This window comes from Danio rerio, chromosome 10 (genome assembly GCF_049306965.1).
Source record: "Danio rerio strain Tuebingen ecotype United States chromosome 10, GRCz12tu, whole genome shotgun sequence".
Lineage (NCBI taxonomy): Eukaryota > Metazoa > Chordata > Actinopteri > Cypriniformes > Danionidae > Danio > Danio rerio.
In genome coordinates, this window is record NC_133185.1 from 30,479,932 (window position 1) to 30,502,699 (window position 22,768).

At 35.6% G+C, this 22,768-nt stretch overlaps 1 protein-coding gene across 19 annotated transcripts in view; it reads right to left on the reverse strand.

The window, feature by feature from the left end:
- Window positions 1–21,798, reverse strand: part of grik1a (glutamate receptor, ionotropic, kainate 1a) — a 105,685-nt gene extending 83,887 nt beyond the window's left edge. For 8 of the 19 annotated variants that reach the window (XM_068223970.2, XM_001924003.9, XM_068223968.2 and 5 more), the window contains exon 1: window positions 12,266–12,640. In XM_068223970.2, the coding sequence (XP_068080071.2) occupies window positions 12,266–12,389 (124 nt within the window). In that variant the 5' untranslated portion in view covers window positions 12,390–12,640. Of the gene's footprint in view, window positions 1–1,989; window positions 2,119–12,265; window positions 12,641–21,688 lie in introns of those variants that run through there. The other 11 variants (XM_073914784.1, XM_073914779.1, XM_073914781.1 and 8 more) reach the window with 4 other exon arrangements.
- Between the last annotated feature and the right edge of the window lie 970 nt (window positions 21,799–22,768).

The following is a 22,768-nucleotide window of genomic DNA, read 5'->3' on the forward strand; positions in this document are numbered from 1 at the left end:
AATTCAAACCTTTTGCTAAACATTCCTAAAAATAAGGAGATGGTTATTGATTTGAGAGAGAGAGAGAGAGAGAGAGAGAGAGAGACGGAGGAACACTTCCTCACCCGCTGCACAAACTATCAGCACATCCGAGAAACATTCCACACCAAATTACAGAGCATTTACCCACAATTCACTGAGTTAGACAAAAAAAAGCTTAAATATTTACTAGGGGAAAAAAATGAGTGTGTCCTTCTAGCGGCTCAATACATTAATGCCTGTCACAAAAAGAGAGAGCAGACCAATAAAAACATCAGTGATGTGCCTGCAAACACACAGACACACACACACACACACACACACACACACACACACACACACACACACACACACACACACACATACACACCTAGATGATTATAAATGAATTATTGTAAATATACTGATTAATGTTGTTTTTATTACTGTTTTATCCTAAAAATGTAGTTTATTCTGATCTATTTTTGTATTGATTTGTATGAATAATTAATGTTGAATAGTAATATAATATATTGAATATTAATGTGATATATTGAATAATATGATGTATTGTTGATATTTTATTTAATTCTTATATATAAATACCATTTATTTATTTTTTTACTACTACTATTTACTGTGTGTACTGTTTTTTTATTATATATGTATGTTACTTTTTATGTAAACTTTATAACTGCTTTGGGAATACATTTGTAACAATTGTCATGCCAATAAAGCAATTATTGAAATTTTAATTCAAATTGAGAGACAGGGCACAAAGCAAAACTCACCCCACATTAATTATTGGGCAGCAAATTCAGTCAGAAAAACCTAAAATTATTTTTGGGTGTGTGATGTTGGACAGTAAACTTAAAGGGGTGGTCTAGAATGTACTTTTAAGGCTTGGTTGTGTTAATAAGATGCAAAGCAATGTGTGCTTATGTTTCACTTAAAGGAAATCATGTTATTTTTTCATAGATCTCACTTTGATTATATACAGCTATTTAGCTAACATGAAAACGACTGATATATTTCCTTGTTCCTCTGAAAGGCCCGGCCTGTGACAGAATAAAGCACAAGATGTGGGATGAGACCTGTGTGAGCCTGGATTGATTTTTTTGCTGTCACACTCCAGTTAGGGGAGCTCTGGGGAGCTATTTCATGTATTTTATTTAACTCAATGTGTTACCCAACATCTTTTACACATATCCGAAATATGCCTGTGTAAGTAACATAAATCGTTCATGTACAAATAACCTCTACAACTTTGAAAAATATTGGTTTACATACAACATAGATGCCTATTTAAATGATATTTCCTATACTATAAATTTTATTGATCATTCATTCATTTTCCTTCGATTTAGTCTCTGATTTATCAGAGGGTACCACAGCGGAATGAACCATCAACTTATCCAACATATTTTTTATGCAGCGAATGCACTTCCAGACACAACCTAGCACTGGAAAACATCTACACACACTTATGCACACACATACACTGCAGACAATTTAGTTAATCCAGTTCACCTATAGCGCATGTCTTTGGACTGTGGGGGAAACCGGAGCACCCAGAGGAAAACCCCGTGTACATGAGGAGAACATAAAACTTCACATAGAAATGCACACTGACCCAGCCTGGACTCGAACCAGCACAGTGCTAACCACTAAGCCACCATGCCACCTCCTGTATTGATCAAAATCCTTTTAATTTGTTCAAATATTTTAAGCGCAGCATCATTTTATCTAATACTTTCTGCCATATTTCAGTACTTCCAACATTCAATGTTTTGCTGCACATATTGTAGCTCATAAGATGAAATGTTTACAAATGTTCCTCATTTGTAAGTCAATTTGGATAAAAGCATCCGACAAATGAACAGATGTACACACAGTTGTTGATGAATCAAATATTTAATGAGTCTAGAACCCTTCAAAAGCACAAATGGACATGACAACAAATGGTGCATGCACACACACACGAACACAAACCTGCACATAAGTGACTGCTGAATCTCGGACACAATCTCTTGTCTTTCTGCCTCTGTCCATCCCTTCAACATTTCTGCCACTGTCTATGATGCATTCCACACACTCCTCATAAAGACATCACAATGATTTCAGCAAACACACAGGCCAAATGCATCATCAAAGAAAAAACCTTCACTCTCATTCAAATTCATGAAATCTTGTTCAAACACATCCCTTCTGACAAACACAAGAAAACACAAAGGGGATAAGGAGTCAGCATGCATACCAATGCTCTCGCAGAGAAAGAAAAAGCCGAAGACATTAGCCATTTCCAAATTTCTGTGACCAAACCGGTTGATTTTCTCATGGGATTCACTCTAAACACTGAGATTTGCTCACTGTTATTTCACACTTACTCAATCAGAGAGAGTACGTTCTGATGCAAATATTTACCACTTGTATTAGTCGTTAAACATTTGACAAACACTTTGTGGAGTGTTTAAAAAGACTGGCTCGGGAAACCAGATTATTCACCATATCCACACAGGCTTCTGCTGACGGTCAAAGAGCAGGGCCATTTCACAGTCCTGCTCAACTTCTGAGGTCACACGGATCCAAATCTAAAAGGATTAATTTCCCCACATGGCCTCTGAAATACTCCCAACACATTCCCTCAGTCAACACTTCCAGAGTGCAGGGATTATTTTAAAGCACTCGCACGAATGAGCTGATGGAGCTTCATGATCCCAGTAAAATACGCCCCAAGATTTTAAAAACAGAAAGGGTTTATTAAGATCTTAGGCAAGACTTTTTGGGGTAATATTCCTGCCTGACACAGTTGGACCAAAGCCAGAGCTACGAAATTGCTTTCATAAAGTTACAAAATCTGTGGGATGGTAAATGGTGTCAGCGCATACTATATGTGCATGTAGTTCACAAGCAATTTAATTTGCTCCTTCTGATAGAAACCTGCATCAAAGCACTTCACATCAACTAGGACTCACCCAACTGGACACAGCTGGCACTAGTCTGGTTTCCATAACAGAATTGCACAAAACTTTTATAATATTTTTCTCAAGTGTCGATAAAATTGACAGAAATTACAGTTTCAGTTACAATTCACCCAAAACGTACCAATTTTGATTGGCATGATTTCTGAAATTACTTATTGATAAAGGAAACAAATATGATCGTTTTTTACCATAACATTCATTAAAGTTGTCATGAAACAAGTTAAGATGTCCTTTTTTCCTCTATCATGACGTAAATCCACTTGAAACGGCCCTGAAATTAGAAAACAAAATGTAAAGTGGTGCATGATTTCATCCTTTGGGAACCGACTGGATTGTTGGAAGCTAGGTATCGATAACAAAATGAAAAAACATTGGCAAACGGATGAAGGCAGAGCAGAAACAAGACACGCCCTGATAGCCCCTCCCAAAAGCCATTCCATGTGACCAGAAGTGAAAAAAAGTCATTTTTGTGGGGAAGAGAAGTTTGTGATATTTGATTGATGAATATTTACAAAATAATGAAGTGAATTACTATATAAACAAAAAAATAAGCATAATCATCAAAATATAATCATCATTTATTAGAATATCTAAACAATACTAAAATAATATATTGAACACAATGTCAACTCAATCATTATTAATTCAGCATTGAGAGAAAGAAAAAAAAAAACTTAATGAAAAAAAGATGATGCGTGTGATCTATGAATCTGTTATTTATTACTCGCTCTCATTTTGATTTAATTGTGTTTGATCAGGGTTGGGGCTGAAACCTGCAATAGGCATGGGGCAATAACTGTTTTCAAGGTATACAGCGGTTTAGAAAAATCAAGGTTTTAAAACTGCCATCATTTTCTGCTATACCGTTGCTAATGTATGTGTAAGGCTTTTTAGACAACAGTATCTCCAACAGAAAAGATTTCCAAAGATGCCGTTTTAAATTGTGAAGAAATCTGTGTTTTTTTTTTTAATGAATGAAGACAGCAGAAGTCAACAATTCTTTTTAATTATTTAGCCTGACATGTTTACTGCTCCAAAATATAATTATATATTTTATAATATAATAGTTATAATTATCACAATAAAATAAATTGTGTTCAAATTGGAATTTTTTTTTTATTTATTATCCAGACATTTAAAAAGAATATATTTTGGAGCAGTAATCACAATACAGTTACACAGTGAAGTTTTTACTCAAGGTTATCATACCGTCAGAAAATTATACCAGCCCATGCCTAATCTGCAGTAAGGAAGATCTCCAGGAACAGGGTTGAGGACGTTTAATGTACAGCAGTGGTCATGATATGTTCAAAGTCCAAAAACATTGTCACAACTAGGGTTGTAACAATATACCGGTATGACGGTCTACCACGATTTGAACGTGCACGATTATCATACCATGAACAATTGCATATCAACGGTTTTAACCCTTAAAGACCGAGACAGCCGCCCGCGGCTAAAAATAAGTATTGCTCTTAAATGTTTAATAACTTTTGATCCGCTGATCCGATTCATACAATTCAAAGATTGGCATAAAGAAGAGAATCTCAGCTTTCCAGTGCTGTATCACATAACATTCGCTCCGGAGGCTCCGGAATCAGTGCGGTTACGTCATCAAAATTTGACAACGCTGATTTGACAAAGAAACGCTCGTCACTGTGTCTCCGGACAAACCAGACACGATACATTGATGCATTGTCCCTCCTCCATGCCCAGATTGGTTCAAACTCGCTATATCACAACCAATAAGCATAGGTTTCGCTTTTGTTTGTGGACCAAAAACGAGCTTTTTGAACAACACGGAATGAGAGATAGGCTGTACATTTATGCGTGGCTAAATAAAACGCAAAAAAAAAAGTTTTGCATGAAATAATTCTCATACTAAGTACTTTTGCATGCACAACAGCACAGAAACATGACAAAACAGTGACACAGCAAAGACGAACTGCTAATCTTGCTGTTTTCAAAAAGACGCAAATGAAGGTGCAGCTGTTTGTCTGCATTGCAGACAACCATATCCAAATCCATATCCACAGACAACCATATCCATGCTGGCACATAAAACCTAAGGATGGTCCATATTGAATCTAGTTTCGGTATGTAACTATTTATAGTATAGTAAATATTTATATCTATTTTTTTACTGAGGATTTGCACCATGTTTATTTGGACTTTATTTGGACTTAGACACATTATTTATTATTTTCTTATTTTTTTATTTGTTCATTGTAAGTGGTGTTGTTTATAGTAACTGAAAATATATTATTTGGAAAAAGTCAAATTTGCTTCACTGTTCTATTATTTTGTAACATTTGTAACATACCGTATACCGCAAAACCGTCAAACCGTGGTATTGTTTTAGACGATTATCATACCGTAAAAAATTCATACCGTTACAACCCTAGTCACAACCCGAACCTTCCATGTCACTTTCTTGTTTCAACTGTAATCATTGGAACTCCAAAACTTTTACCACCAACAGATGGCGAACTATTTAATTGTAATTATGTGAAAAAATACTTCTTCCTTTTTCAAAAAGCCATTCCAGAAATCATGACGACAGATATCAATATGTTAAAATATAATATAGCCACATCACTAGCCAATATAGTTAAGAGAGCCATATTATTGAACCATTAATTCATTCATTCATTTATTAATTTCCTTTGGCTTAGCCCCTTATTTATCAGGGTTCAGCACAGCAGAATGAACCGCCAACGATTCTGGCATGTGTTTTATGCAGTGGATGCCCTTTCAGCCACAACCCAGTATTGGGAAACACATACTCTCACATTCACACACAAACATATACACGACCAATTTAGTTTTATAGCACATGTCTTTGAACTGTGTGGGAAAGCAGGAGCACGCAGAGGAAACCCACACAAACTCAGGGAGAACATGCAAACTCCACACAGAAATGACAAACAACTGGCCGAGCTGGGACTTGAACAACCTTCTTGGTGACAATGCAAACCACTGAGCCACCGTGCCACCCTGTTATCAAACCATTAGTGTTAATTTTAGTAGAATTTCCAGATGAAAAGATCAATCTTTTTGAATTGTGCAATGCAATATAGCCTCTTGTAGCACCAGCTGCATCATGCCTAAGAGAGCCAGTTTCTACAAATAAATCCATAGCCATATCTTTAAAAAATGATCATGTTAATTTTAAGCTTGCTAGGTGACATGTAAATGCAAAAAAAAAAAGGTTTCTAGCGCAGGTCAAATATTCCTTTTTCGACCTGCCAGAAAAACCAACTTATGCAAGATTAACTTTTAGGGACATCTGGTAGTTTTTGCGAAACTGAGAAACTGACACATTTCCAATATCTTTTCATATTTGATGAAACTAGTGATGAAAAATGTATTCAAGATTCTATTAAATGTGTTATCTAGACAATCAGTATTCACCTGCTCCTTTTCAATAAATTCATCTTTAATTATGTCACTAATAATTGTTTTTAATGATAATAAAATGTCTTTACAAAATTTTTTTTTTAATTCATTTGTGCGCTTGTATGTGTCTGTAACATTTTTAATGACAGAAAATAGGGCTGCACAATATATAATTTCAGCATCAATATTGCAATATGTGCATCCACAATAGTCACATCACAGAATCTGAAATGCTGAATTGATTATATCTGACCAGGAGCCACAGTCATTGAAGATGTTTACCATAATGGAGCAAAAGTTTATTTATCATTTACATGTTTTTAAGGCTTGTGACTGTCAATCAAGAGAGTTTAAAGCATTCCGGTTCAAGAAAGTGTCCCATTTGTACTGTAACAAAAAACTATTATATTATATTATATTATATTATATTATATTATATTATATTATATTATATTATATTATAGAATTATTTATTTAACAACAACGATATATATTTCTATATAATGTGTTAATGCTTCCAGATTTAAAAGAATACCCCAACAATGACTGAAACCACAAAAAATACAGGGCCCATTGCATAACTTAACAAATTTTTGACGGCCAAATATTTAGTGTATCTCTAATATCAACACACTTCTAGATTCCCATTGTTGCAAAATTTGTCCTGTGTGACTGGCTCTTAGATCAATATAGAGTAGAAAAGTCCAGAGCGTATTATTGTAATCGACATAACTTTCATTGCGATTCGATATAATATTCTTCATATATTGTCCTGTATAATATACAGCCCTAACAAAAACTATATTTACATTTCATTATTTAATTTAAGTACTTGAATTCTTCCCAAATAGATCTCTTTAAATCATCTACATAAACTCTATTCGTATAGCAATATGAATCGTAGAAAAACAAAACATCGCAATGTCAGATTTTTCCAATTTCATGCAGTACTAATAGAAAAACACTAGGTTGTTTAATGGCATTATTATCCTTTAATTAATTAATTATCATCCTTTAATTAATTAATTATACAAACAACTGAAAATGAAAAGAGTATCTTTAAAAATCCAAACCTTGCAAATCTGGGTTCATTATATATCATTTAAATTTACGAATCTGACAGACACTTGTATCCAAAGCAGTGAAGGTACACACTTTTATCAATTGCTTTCACTGAGAGTCAAATTCTTAACAACATTGGCATTTCGAGCACCTTGCTACATCCACTATTTGAGCTACAGGAAGGCAATATCACTGATTCTATTTTTAGTTCACTCTCTGCTCATCACCAGTGAAATAGAAACAATTTCTGTACCCAGTCACACAGTGTTGACTTGTGAAAAACCGAACAATGTCAGTTTAATCCATTATTGCTTACTGTTGAGCAAACCAAGCCAACCATTATTGCAGGACGACATTCACCTTATCAGATGCCAATCATATCATCCAGATATGTTCATATTTTAAGAGCATACTAATACGGTCACCAGAGTCCCCAGGTATACAATGTCCTATCAAATCCATGTGTATGTGAAAGAGAGTGTTTATCTAGCAATGTGATTCATTGCACATCTATCTTAGAGACAGATCACTGTGTGTGCAAGACGACAGAACATCTGTAAAGCTACAATATCTGATAAACTTTGACAAATGTCCCTGATACAGAGAGTCCGCACATAGTGTGGTCTAAACAAGCTCCCCCGGGAACAGAACTGATGAAATACCTGTGGGATCAATAGGGCAGTCCGGAGGTTACATCGCAGCTAAAGTACAGTAGTCTTTCATTCAGCTGCAAACACAAGCACACATCCTAAAAATGACCCACATTAACAAGGGATCTAGTAAACACAAGTTTAGATGATCTGAATATTTATGGGTGAATAATTCATGTCAAAATTTGTGGAAATAAAAAAATGTAATAGAAAAATGCATTAATATATTTTTTAAAAATTAAAAATATATATCTTTTTAGTCTTATTATTACTAAAATATGACTATATTACCTTCGTTTTCAACATTTTTATATAGTATGCAGTGCTTCCCACAGGTTTGAAATATACTTGCAGTGGTAGCTGCATTGAAATACACTTTTTAATCACACCACATAAAGAGTTACATGCAACAAACAAAACATAATTAGATTTTTACAATATTTTAATTAATTAAAAAGCTGTAATAAACTGTTTCTATTCTATGAGTTAAAAGTTAAAAAAAGAAAAGAAATCCACTATTTCTTTTACTTTTATGCTATTTAGGAGCCTACTGACATAGGGCTGGGCGATTTGGCCTAAAATCTAATTCTTGACTAAGAGAACATTTTACTCAATTACAATAATTAATGATTATTTAATTTATATATTTTATGATTTTATGATTTTGTCCTCATAGTTTACTGATAAGTTTTGTACCGTAAATATGCTCACATATTACAAGCAAGAGATTTTTGAATGTAGGGTGCAACACTTGTTTTTAAAATAATTGAATTAAACAAGTACTATCTACTATCTATGATTATTTATTGAACATCAATGCTGAACAACTGAAATTAAAACACACATTGTCTAAAACGCAGCTGTCTGTGCCACCCACCTTTGTCACCAGTACCAAACCGACCAATCATAAAGCTTGCGCTAAGTGTTGTTGTAATGTGTAGTTACATCTTATTGAGAGATGCGTGGGTATGCAAAGGCTGCGCCGAATCGTACGTGTTGCATAAGTATAATACCAGAATAATATAATAAGTATAAATCATAATATAATAAGAATAAATTAGCCGAAACAGAGCAGGCACATAACTCTACAAATGGTAGGGAAAGTAATTGAAAAAAATTGACCTGGAAAAATTAGATCGATTATATGTTCTGAATGTCAATTTCGATTACTTTTCGGTAAATTGCCCAACCATAACTGACAGGTAAAATTGGTTGCTTTACTGGCATGAAAGCGTTTTAGATGCATAAAATAGACAATATATTTACATCAAATTAGTAAAATATACAGCAAATGAGAAATAAAATTAAAAAAATAACTAAAACAATATCTTTAAAAATGCTAATAATTACAGGAATACAAAGTGTAGATTATTTTATTGGGGCACTTGAGTTGATTAACCATTTCTAATGGTGTATAAAATGCAGCCAATTTAGATCAAATTTTTTTCCACCAACAGATTTTTTGGAGTCGTTTAGATAAAAAAATGAATTGTTTAATGTTTCTCTTGCTCTCACGGCTGTGCGCATACATTTGAAGACAGCTTTAAAAAGCGAAAGCAAAAACAAATCCCGGACATTTTAGGAGATTTAAAAACCCTGGCCGGATGTATTGTTAAGTCCCAAAAAATGGTTTGCTAATGGCTGCAGGCATTAAATATGCACTCCAAACTTTTTAATGTTGAGTTCTTCTTCCATCATTTGCAGTGATTCCAAATTGCATAATTAGTCAGTTTTCTTACTATTTTTTTATGTTTTATCTATTATTTTCTGTAAAGCTGGTTCTGATCATGACATGATTATGCTAAATGGTTTTAGGAGACATGCAAGGGATTATATGCAACATTCTTCATTTATTCTCTTATGTAAGGAGAGATCTCCAATTAAGTGTAATACTGAAGCTGCGGTCACACTAGAATTTGTGTGTGAAAATTCTGTCGTACGTTGCTGCGGAAAGGGGCGGGATTAAACAAGCTTATTAGACAATTAAAAAAGCGAGCGATTGCTCCATGTTTTAAATTTCAGTCCAGAGATGTCATGTTTTGATCCTCGATTGGTCTCACGCAGTCAAGTGATGCGATTTCGCAGGTCAGAGCTCACTAAGCTTGAACTTTGCACCGCAGCAACCTGCGAAACTTAAAGCATGACCCTGCGTTTCCGGTCTGACGTATTTGCGTGCATATGAATGGGAGCCTATCTGAGAAAAAGCCCAGTGTGACCGCAGCTTTAGAGTGAAAATGTGCTTTACGCATTATAAAGCTTGATACATCAGAATCGATTCTCAGTATCAGCTGATCCTCATGACAAGGAATCGTTACTCTGTATTGCCTGCAAAAATCCTAATTGGAGCATCCCTAATAACTTAATATACTTAGGCAGCCATTAATATACCTCGGTGGCCCACCCAAGTAAATTCTATGTGAAGGAAACACCAGTACATCCATCCATCCATCCATCCATCCATCCATCCATCCATCCATCCATCCATCCATCCATCCATCCATCCATCTATCTATCTATCTATCTATCTATCTATCTATCTATCTATCTATCTATCTATCTATCTATATAGAAAAAAATGCATTTTAGTTTAGGTTGCCACCAAGAAAATATATTTTTTATTTAATTGCTTAAAAATATTATAATTTAGAAGTATAAATTGATAATGTAGTATACAGTAGGGTTGCTCCAATCGATCGTCTGAAGAACAGTATCAGCCGATAATCACATTTCATGACTCGATTGGTACTTGCCAATCTGGCCGATCTCATGGACCGATCGCAGCTGTTTGTTTATGAGTTTACAAACAGAGCAAGACACACAAGCGTTCCCCTCCTGTATATTATACATAGCCTTTAAGCAGACGTAAAATCAATCAATGAATTGTTTTCTGTAAAGCTGCTTCTGTTCTAGCTATGATGTTCACACCTAAATGATTATAAGAGATGCGTTTAAGGTATTATATGCAGCATTCTTAATTTATTCTCTTAGGTAAAGCTGGATCTTCCCTTAACATTCATACTCAAGAGGGAAAATGTGCTTAATGCATTATAAAGCTAGAAGCATTAGAATCTGTACTTTGTATCGGCCAATCACCATGACAAGGAATTGGTACAGTTCTCTGTATCGGCTGCAAAAACCCTGATCGCATGATAACATGATAGAAATCCTGACCCTGATAGCATCCCTGGAATATAGATTTTAATATAAAACATTTGGAAATATAAAACAATAACAATTTAATAAAAAATCACACAACACAATAAAATAAAAACAGTATTATTATCTACCTATTTCACTATGTATGAATGTAGCACATCAATAATCAAACTAAATGAAAATAAATTCATATTCAGTATTGTTTTTATATATACGAACAAACAAAACAAAAGTTAAAAAATAAAAATAAGATTAAATATAAAATTATTGAATCTTTATATACACACACACACCCACACAGTATCTATCTATCTATCTATCTATCTATCTATCTATCTATCTATCTATCTATCTATCTATCCACCCCACAGAAGCAATATGCCAAGCTTTTTGCTTCAAACCTATGAAGCTCCATCTTTCGGAGAGGAACATCAAATCAAGTCTTGGGTAGGAAAGAGGATTAATGTAGGTTGTTAAAACTGCTTTGGGGATTTACAGTGATGCCAAAGTCAGACCACAGCAATCATCAGACTGTACTGTCCTCTATGTGAATTACAGAAGGCTTTATCCCAATACACGCAGCACAGAGTCAGTGATCAAATTCATCAAATCTCATTTTGGTGATGTTGCTGCTGATGGTTTCATATTAAATTAGGAATGCATTGTTTGTGTACTTTCACTGTCACAGACATTTATTATGTAAAAAAGGTCAAAGAATCACAGCTGACTTTGAAAAACCTTTTCTTTGTTTTGAGATTATCCCATTTTATAGACAGTATTGTGTATGTAACAAAATAGACTATTGTAGCAGCTATCAATGAGGTAGATGATCATTTGACTGACTATTAATACTATATTCAACAAAATGCATTTAAAGGTCACAAAAACACGGTACATTTTGAAAGAAGCAATAAAAACAGACGTCAATATTTAAACACTAAAGACTATAAACCCTTAAAGTTTCCGATTCTGAATGAACAATTGCAGGTGACAACAAATGAGTAGATAATTACTTACCAATTCGTATGACCTGCTGTTCACTAAGGTAAAACTTTGCCATCGAGTAAAAAAAGAAAAATAACAGTCTTTTGCGCTTCTCCATAGCTCTGCTATCAAAAGAGGTTAAAAGCCAAAACTTCATGTCATAAAACTGGATTTAAGGAACCATACCGCGCGCTCATCAACTTCCATTCACCTCCCATTGCGCGAAGGGAAACAGCTCCACGTAAAAGCCAGTTATTGCCTCAAAAACAACACGTTATCATCCATTCCGGGGAAATCCAAACGTGAAGGAATCTTCAAGGTATTTCAGGTAAGATTTTGTGCTGATATTCCCTCTTCATCGCTTCAGATACTTGTAGCACACCGTGCGCGCGCCGCCGCGAGGAGAGTAAAAGCGCGCGCCCCTGACTGACACACAATCCAGACGCAGGATTAAAGCAAAGTCTGCTCAGCGTTTGGCATCCTTTACGATGTTATTAAATTTTTTTTAAACAGCACAGACAGCACACAAGTATTTGGCTGTTAAATTATTGATATACAAGTTATACCAAATGCCGTATATGGTATTTACTTTTTTATTAACCCCACAATAACCTAATAACAAACGCTTCGAGGTATAAATAAGATAAATGTTGTCACGTGGAGTTAGATTGTTGCTCTAATTAAGCTTAAATTTAAAATACACGAATATATCACGCTGAAATCCACAGAAGTAGTGACAATGTACTTCTAATAACACGAAATTGTTCTATTGTACTCGGTCAAGCAAGGACATTTGTATTACTGAGAAATATGGAAGATTAATTGTTAAAATACACCAAATATCAAGACATTTTATTATTATAATCATTATTACATTTTTTATTGTTGAAACTGTATAGCATAGCCTAATAAACAACATAAAAAGAATAAGCAATAACAAAAAAATCTAAACAGTACTGTAAACTATTTGGAGTGAACTGTTGACTTTGGTCTAAATAAAAACTTGCTTGACTGGCTTTTTGTCAAACAATATAACACACCGCCACCTGCTGGACAAATTGCTTAATAACCCCCTTTTTACAAGACAGCAGGACATTTAAAAATGGAATATGTTTTATATTATGCTGTATGTTTAGATTAAGTGTTAGGTTTGGTTAGATAAAAAAAACTCTGCAGCAACTGCTTTGTAAGTCCAGTTCAACTGATTAAGTCAGCAGTCTGAGAGCCCTAAAAACTTCTCTCTTGGTCTGCTTTAAAATAGTCTTTGGTGAATTATTTATTTTTTGTTTTTATGCAAGAAAGAACATTTACAAAGATACAGTAAGAACAAAGAGACAAAGGGGTTACATAAATAAAATTCCAGCAAATTTAACAAGTTTAAATGATTTACACCAGAGTTTTACGTACAATAGAAATGCTAAGAGTCTTTTAATGAGTTCACATATGAATGAAAGTCCGTTCTGCAGAAAAAGAAAACTGATGCACACATTTTTCATATGAGAAAGGGACACCACAGTCATCTTTCTTTGGTGAAATATGAACATTGGCTAAAATATGTTCATTATGTCAACTGAAATTATAAAGTTCTGAGTTCTGAATGATTTTGAGATATTGAGGGTCAAAGTTTTTGAATTCCATAGCAAACAGTATGTGTGTAACATTAAACAAATGTTAAATAAATAAAAAGTCTTAAAATGAAAACAACTTATAAAAAAACATCCCATAATGTAAATAAGATGTCATTTAATAAGAATATGTCAATAACTCAATTTTGACAAAAAAGTCAGATAGAACCTTATAATTCTAAGATGACCTTATTCTTTATGTTGAACAGAAGAAATAAACTCTATGGGTTTGAAACAAGTAAAGGGTGAGTAAATGAGTAAACAAATATTTTGCTAAACTATCCCAGCTAGCATAGCTGTTTTTTCATTTATTTTTTTGCTTGATAATTCAAAACACTAAACAGGCACCATAAACACATCTCCTTGCAGCAGATTTTACATTTTTTATGACAGTGTGGACACTAAGTCAATTAGGACTTCTGTATCATTGTTATAAATAGTTGTGGTATTTTGATTGAGACGAAAGAACCAACAGAACTGAATTACAAGTGTGAACAAGCCATGAGCAGGCCTTAAACTGAATATCACATGAACAAAACTGGTCTCATCACAGCAGATAAGCTTAATGGATTGTCAATATTCTGAAATGTTGGCAATATCTATGGACATTTAAGTTCATTGCTATAGTCAGTTCTTTCTATTGTGACGTTCATTCATTCATTTTCTTTTCGGCTTAGTTCCTTTACTAATCCAGGGGCATCACAGTGGCCAACTTATCCAGCACATGTTTACCGCAGCGGATGACCTTCCCTATTGTGACGTTTTGATAGATTCTTTCATCTCTGTGTTTTTGCGAAGAAAAAAAACAACTTTAATTCAAAATGATTTTGATATTAACCTGCATATGTGATGGATATCTTTGTTAGCTTTAAATGCATATTGGGGAAACCGCTCCATATCTAAAGATGCTATATTTAAGAACTGTTTTATGTATTAATATTCATTATGTGTGAAAAAAGACGCTCCCCGACTTCTATTTTATTTTTATTTTTTATAAAAGCCTACAGATGGATTTACAGTATGTGTGAAAGATGAAATTGCCACTAAAATCTTTATTGGCATTGATGATTCAATGATGAGACTATCTACACTGCCTGACAAAAGTCTTGTCGTCAATCCCAGTTATAAGAGCAACAAATAATAACTTGACTTCTAGTTGATCATTTGGAAATGTGGCAGAAGGTAAATTTTTCTGATAAATCATCTGTTGAGCTGCATCCCAATCATCACAAATACTGCAGAAGACCTATTGGAACCCTCATGGACCCAAGGTTCCCACATAAATCAGTCAAGTTACTGTAGGTGAAGGAAAAACCATGGTTTGGGGTTACATTCAGTAACATTACAAACCACAAGTGAGAGCAAATTCTTCAGCAGGATAGCGCTCCTTCTCATACTTCAGCCTCCACATCAAAGAGCCTGAAAGCAAGGAAGGTCAAGGTGCTTCACGAATGGCCAGCCCAGTCACCAGGCATGAACATTATTGAGCATGTCTGGGGTAAGGTGGAGTAGGCATTGAAGATGAATCCAAAGAATCTTGATAAAAACTGAGAGTCCTGCAAGAACACTTTCTTCGCCGTTTCATTACTTCATTGCAGAGATGTATGGATGCAGTCCTCCAAGCTCATGGTAGTCATACACAATATTAATTATTTTTCCACCGCACCATGAATAATTAAAAATCAAGGCACGATCATATTTTATTTTGGTAAAATAAGCGTAATCTAGAGGTCTTTGCCTTTCCTAAAAGACATTATACCAAGATCAACTAAACAGTGTGTCCAAAATGATGTCACTGTAGCTGGACGACTCATAGATTCTGGTTTATCCTGCTCTGCTGATTGGGCAAGAATAGCACTGCGACATCCCAGCCGTGGATTGTAAACAGGAGGCCAGCCAGCCCACACACAGAGCTTCCCCATGTGGATCCGACTGGAGCTCAGACCACGATTGGGATGGAGGATACTGAGTTTCTTCCAGGACACAGATATGAGAGCGATGAGTGAAGCGAGCAGGTGCAAACAGGCTGCTCCAACCACACACCACCTGGCACTGACGGGATGGGTGCACTGAATGCTCACCGGCGAACAGACCCATGCGGCCGCAGCCAGAACCAAAGACAGAGTCACACAGTAGCAAGCTGCTGACCACAGGCCTGGATCTAAATAGGCTTTGCATGTAAATGAACTGGCATCATGAATTATGGAACATTTAGTCCATACACAGTGCTTCATATTCAACACATGATCTGCAGCATACAGTCAGTTTCTACCTCAGAGGTCCCATGATCACGACTACACCAAAAAAAGTACAAATCAAAGCTGCAGTATCAACAGAGGATTCTTACTGGCCTCAGTCTGATGAATGTTTCATCGGTGGGATTCAGCAACTCGTACATGATTTCTTCTTCCTAAAGCTACAGTGTCCACAAGCGGCAAAGCTAATATTGACGGTGGTCAGGCTGTGTGGCTGGTAGGAGAGGAGGAGCAGAATTTCAATCTCAGTCCAAACAATGCATGGTCACATCTCCATTCCTCACTTGACTGTATTTATTGACATATTTATAATTTATTATTTATTTTAATTGACTGTAGTCGGCAGGCAGCAGTGTGTGGGAAGAATAAAAAAGACAAAATCACAATCATAAAGCATGAAAACAAAAAACAAAGCATGCACACATAGAAGCCCACTAATAGAAGAGGTCAGTGTGAGCTGGAAGTCCTAGTTGTAGTAGTTGTAATAGCTATATTCATTTATTCATTCATTTTCTTTTTGACTTAGTTCCTTTATTAATTCGGGGTCGCCACAGCGGAATGAATCGCCAACTTATCCAGCACGTTTTTACGCAGTGGATGCCCTTCAAACCGCAACACATCTCTAGGAAACATCCATACGCACTCATTCACACTCATACACTACAGACAATTTAGCCTACCCAATTCACCTGTACTGCATGTCTTTGGACTGTGGGGGAAAACACACGAAACCCACACGAACACAGGAAGAACATGCAAACTCCACACAGAAACACCAGCTGACCCAGCTGAGGATTGAACCAGCTACCTTCTTGCTGTGAGGCGACAGCACTACCTACTGCGCCACTGCGTCACCTATGTAATAGCGATATAGTACAGTAGATTAGCTGTTAAAGTCGCAATGAAATCAAAATGTACTCTTCATATTTTTACATGTATATAGCAGTGCTCATTATAAACAATGTATCTGTGCACTTCATCATTGGAGGGATAGGACATATAAAAACAGTTCAGGTGTTTAGATATTGTATTTTGTTGACCTGAAAAATCATCTGAAAACAACAATCTGAAAGATAAACTTATGGATAGAATGAAACAAAAAAAGCTATTATAATCTGCACGCTCATAATAAATCGCGGTGGTCTGCGTTGTTCTGAATCATGGCTGGCTTGACCACAATGCAGCACGCAGTAAAATAAGTCTTTGTTCAAAAACCCTGGTAAAAAACAAAAGAAAACATCACAACATTCCAACAAACAAGCAAATTACCATCATTTCTATTTTAAACTATAGTAGTTAATAAGTTTAAAAAGTTTAAAACTATATAAGTTTAAAATAGAATAAAGTGGGCCACACTGCTCCCACCCACCATATCTCTGGCAGCAGTCCCACCACCAGCCTCCTGTGTTTCCCCAAGGGTCCTTAGAGCCCCGTGTAGCACCCTGTCAAAGCGTGCAGGGGCTGCCTCACCTCAGGGAGTGCACAAGCTAACCGGCCACCAGCACATGCCGGTCTTCTGTCGGTTTGTCCTACATTGTCAGATTGTCCTACCTCCCATTCAAAAAGTAGGTAGCACAGTTTGATGACACTATTGTCCCATCAGATTTTGCTCCAGTGTAAAATTTAATGTGGAGTAGTGTGATATGAAGCTGTAATATTGCCCTAATGGCGAAGTGTTCTATTAGGACTTTTAGCTTGCCAGTAACCTGGGTTAAGCGCTTCCGATAAACTGTAAGCCATTGATCAATTGGTGTGTTTAAGGTCTGTTTTCTTTAAAAATCAGCAATCTCCACCTGCTAAGTGATATCCGATATAAAGTGGGTCTCAGATTGTACAAAAAGCACTGCATTAAATTACATTTTTCCCCGCCATGTCTTTATAATATGAGCATTTATTTTTACCCCACTATATTCAATGGAGCTTCTGCACTAGCCTGCCGATTCTGACAGGCGCATGCGAGTAAATGGCTTTTTGTCTCGTTTTACGCTTGAGCAACTAAATGAATGCCAAGTCTATTTAACTGGTTATATTCTAATTACATTACAATGTCAATGTTGTAAAAGAAATTGTATAAAATGGAAAAAAACTCACAATAACAGGTCACCGGAAGTTCATCAGCATGGGAACAACACTAGCTTCAGCTTGGCATATACCCTATCCTAAACCACTACCTCAGAACCATTTAAATGCAGTGTTGGTAAAGCACAATCTGATGGGTAAAATAAAATGTCCCTGGATGCCTGGGATGTTGCTCGGCGGTACATTTTGAGCAACAAATGAGTAATATGCATTGCGAAATTGCGTTTATGCATGCAAAACCTCAAAGCACTACATCGAGGGGTTAGAGTGAAGCATTTAGAAGACGTCTTTGTGAAATTGTCATGGCTCAACTCGTACCGTCGGTATTGAACTCACCTTGGTCAAGTACAAATAGCAACACGGACAAAACTGACAAAACTGAGAGAGAACTGTTGAACTTTATGCAGAACACAACGTCACTGTCTGAGAATGACGTGAATAAGTCCTGAAGAGTTTAAGATATATTGACAAACACAGTTTTTCTCAATAGCCTACAATGAAAGAAATCTATTTGCTCAAGCCCAACTGAAAACATCAGTAAACAACAACAACAGAAACCACCAAAGGAACCCATATGAACACAGCCAGAATTACTCATTTGAGCATGGCAGCATGCACATATTTGTCATTCCAATGGTGAATAAAAGAAAAACTTTTGGAATTCTACAAAAGCTGTTCGGCATTTCTTATTTTGGCCAATTTAAACAATTATAAACAACATAAACATGTTGATGTTCTGATAGCAATTCCTATCTAGAAGTATTACTTCCCGGCCACCTGAATTTTGCACATCATCAATGACGTCATGTCAAAATAACCTTTAGCAGTCCAAATTCAAAACATTGAAGTGTTTTTTTTTTTTCTGCCACGGCAACCCGGGGTGCTGAAATATAATTGGGCGAACTGACAGTGGGTGGAGTTACACAGACCAAAACAATGACAAACAGTCCAAACGCACATTTTCAAAGGAGAATAACTGACTTTTTTCAGATAAACATGCATGTTCTCAGCATGTTACTTAAATATCTGCAAACAGTACTAGGCTTTGGCAGTGTTTCCCAACTGGTAACCCACTTTTGAGTCGCGGCTTGTGTGGTAAAAAAAAAAACAACAAAAGTAAACATTTTTTGCTTATTTTGCTTATATCAAACTTTTATTTCAAAATTCGTGCACCACAGCCCTACCGGTTGACATGTGAAATTTCGTTTAATCATAGCAACAAATATGTCGAAGCGCATGTACGACCCTGAATATGTAAAGTATATATTTACATTTATTGACGACAAAAAAGGCTTTAAGCCTCAGTGTCATATGTAGTTAGCTGCTCTCATAAGAGAGCATGAAACCTTCTAAATTAAAACGACATTTAGAAACCAGAAATGTTTTATTAACAGTTCAGTTAAGTTCATAGTAACTGAACCTTTCCTTAACCACTGTTTACAGTATTTGTCGTTTTTCGTTTGTAATATTTATATAATTTGATAGATTTTTTTTAAATGACAGCAATAAATACTGTTTATTTGTAAGTCTTGGTGAATGTCTTATGAATTTTCTGTCACTACTTGTGTATGTTAACAAATAAATACAAATTAATTATTATTCCTAAAATTGTATTATAGTTCCTAAAAATTTGGATCGCGGCTTGATGACCGTTTAAAAATGTGGGTCCCATGGCCAAACCAGTTGAGAACCCCTGGGATATGGGTATTTGTATGATTTAGTAGTGTTACAAACAGCACCTTGAAACATTATTTAAAACTTATTCTACTTACTTTTCCCTATTCTACTTACGTTCCCCAACACAGTGAATGGAATCAGAGCTGGGCAGAGAAGGAAGTGTTTGAAAAGACTGGCTATGATCATACAGTATGCAAAGTAATGTTACTAAGTAGGACAACTGTCACCGAGTTTGTTGTTATGCTAGCATTCTTCATCCCTCGGGCTCTCTCGGTCTGATAGTTACCTGATGTAGAAATGTGATATCCTATTTAGCAAATAGCCCATCATGTTTATTTTTTCCTCTGCGGGTTTCAAGGTAGAGAACTGATTATGAGTGTTTACATTTACAGTAAACGCTGCAAATAGTGCTTCATTTTCTAAATCAAAATGGGTTTCTTTAGAGCAGAGCAGAAAATGGATCTGCAATGTTTTAGAGCACTTGATGTTAACCTACTGTCCAGATGAAGCCATACAAATTGGGAAACATGATCAAAATTGGTAGTAAATGAGTAAGAAGTTTGCAAAACATCCATGCTTCATAAATGAAAGAATGTAAGACAACGATAAAACTATGGGTGCGCTTCATATGTACTCACATCAGAAAAATAAAATGGAAATAAAAAAACAACTAATGATGATTCAAGCTAGCTATTCTTGATTTATCAGTGCATCAAGAGCATTTAAAGTATAAAAGGGGTAGTGCATAAACATACTGTTGGCCCATCAAAAATACAAGCACAAAAATAACCCGCAGGAGAGGAGAGGAGGAAATGCGGGCACTGGCTGTGCGACCATTAAATATGACTCATTTGCACCACTTATGCGGGTGGAAAATCTAAAAAAATATCTGTAGACCTTTCATTTAGTGTTTTTTAACATCATTGTGCATGTTCGTTTTTTTTAGCATTGTATTTTGTTATTCCTATTTACTGCAATGCTCTCTATGGATCATAACTGCACACATTTTTTATCCCACAGAACTGTTTTAAGGACAGATAAGGCACAGATAAATGCAGAATCAGTGCTTTACCTGCAGGAATGGTAAGGTTGTACGAACTGTAACATTTTATACAACCCTGTGGTGATGATCTGGGTCATCTTGCTTATGTAACATGCTTATATGCTTATTTGTAGAGATGTGATTATTCCCTTAACTGTAAGGTTTACCCTAATGACAAACCATCTGTGAAGTCCAACATAAAGAAAAAGAAACTAAAGATGGAGCACAGTCTGATCTGCAAAAGTCTAAATTGGAGAACAACAAAATATTGAGGAAAAGTTGGTTTTATATTTACACGTTCGTTCAGTGACAACTTATGGCATTCTCCCTATATTGTTTACCATGTTACTTTGAATAATTAGGCCTGAACTTACATATAAATATGACTTCAATACAACATTAGCACTATTTATTTGACTGTGAACAGTTGTATTTTGATAGACATTGGCTGCTAATATGATTTCTCCATTTAGAATTTGCAAAGAATCCTTTAATATAAAACCAACTTTACCTCAATCAACAAAATGGCTACAAAAATCTTTGGCTCATTCTGGGCTAGCTTGAATACTATAACAGGCCTTCAGCATGTACACCGAAATAGCAGCAAGTTTACCCTGGAGACATTTAAAATCATGAACCGAGTGAAAAACCTGTTGAGTGATGTTGACAACGCTTTCCTTTCAAAATGAGTAATTAACAGCAGTGGGCCTGATCATTTCTGTGGACATTTGCTTGATGCCTGTGTGGAAGAACTGTATTTTTATAAGTTTGTACCTACTTTTTTGAAAGTCTTTCCAGCAGGAACCTAAGTTGTGAAAAGATTAAGTGGTTGTCGCAAGTTTAGTAGAGTCCCAATATCTTTAATGAATTCAGAGTAGCTGGTACAGCACTGCACTGCCACCTCCTGGTTATACTTGATAAGACAAGAATAATTATGTAAACATGTTGGCGATATCAAAATCTGATTCACCATGAGATTACATCTGCGTTTCATCCCTCTGCCCTAATCCCTTAGAATGGTTTACCTTCTAGACTCAAGAGTGACGACTTTGAAGGGATGCATGCCTATAGGGGATAAAAAAGATTTTGACTGCATCTGCGTCACAAATATAACGTGGAAAAAACATGGGGTGTGCTCACCACTTTCTCCTTCATTCCCAAGAGTCATCTGAAGTTTGAGTTAATATTTTTAGGAGATTGCTCATGAAAATCCCTACTTTGGAACAAATATGTGCCCTTGATGTGCACTTGGAATTTAAAGTGGTATTGTGTTAGAAAGAAGCAGATAAAAGGAAGATGTTTAGGGCAGATTGTCAAGCCTGCTTCTAGAGCAGGGGTTCCCAAACTTTTCAGCCCGCGACCCCCAAAATAACAATGTCAGTGACTCGCGACCCCCATTTTTCAAGGTGGTTATACTGTAAATATATAAACTTTGTAGACACAACTATAGGCATGTATAAACATAAGCACATTGACAACACATACATGCAACAGTCTAATAACCATATATAATTTTTATATTCATTTATTAATTTATGATATAAAAAGTAAAGGCTGATGACTGATTTTTATTTATTTATAATAGATAATAATAATATAATAATAATTTTGTTTTATTTATTTGTATGTTGTTGTTTATTTATCACAAATATTAACCTCTGTGCAGTTATGAGTAAAATATGGTCATTCAAATAGTTCAATAAAACTTATTTAAGTTTTGGAGATCACCAAGCGACCCCTTGTCATTGTTACGCGACCCCCCAGGGGGTCCCGACCCCCACTTTGAGAACCACTGTTCTAGAAGGCCATTGCCTTGCAGAGTTCCCCCCTGGCTGGGTAATGAAAGTCTTGGAGAGCC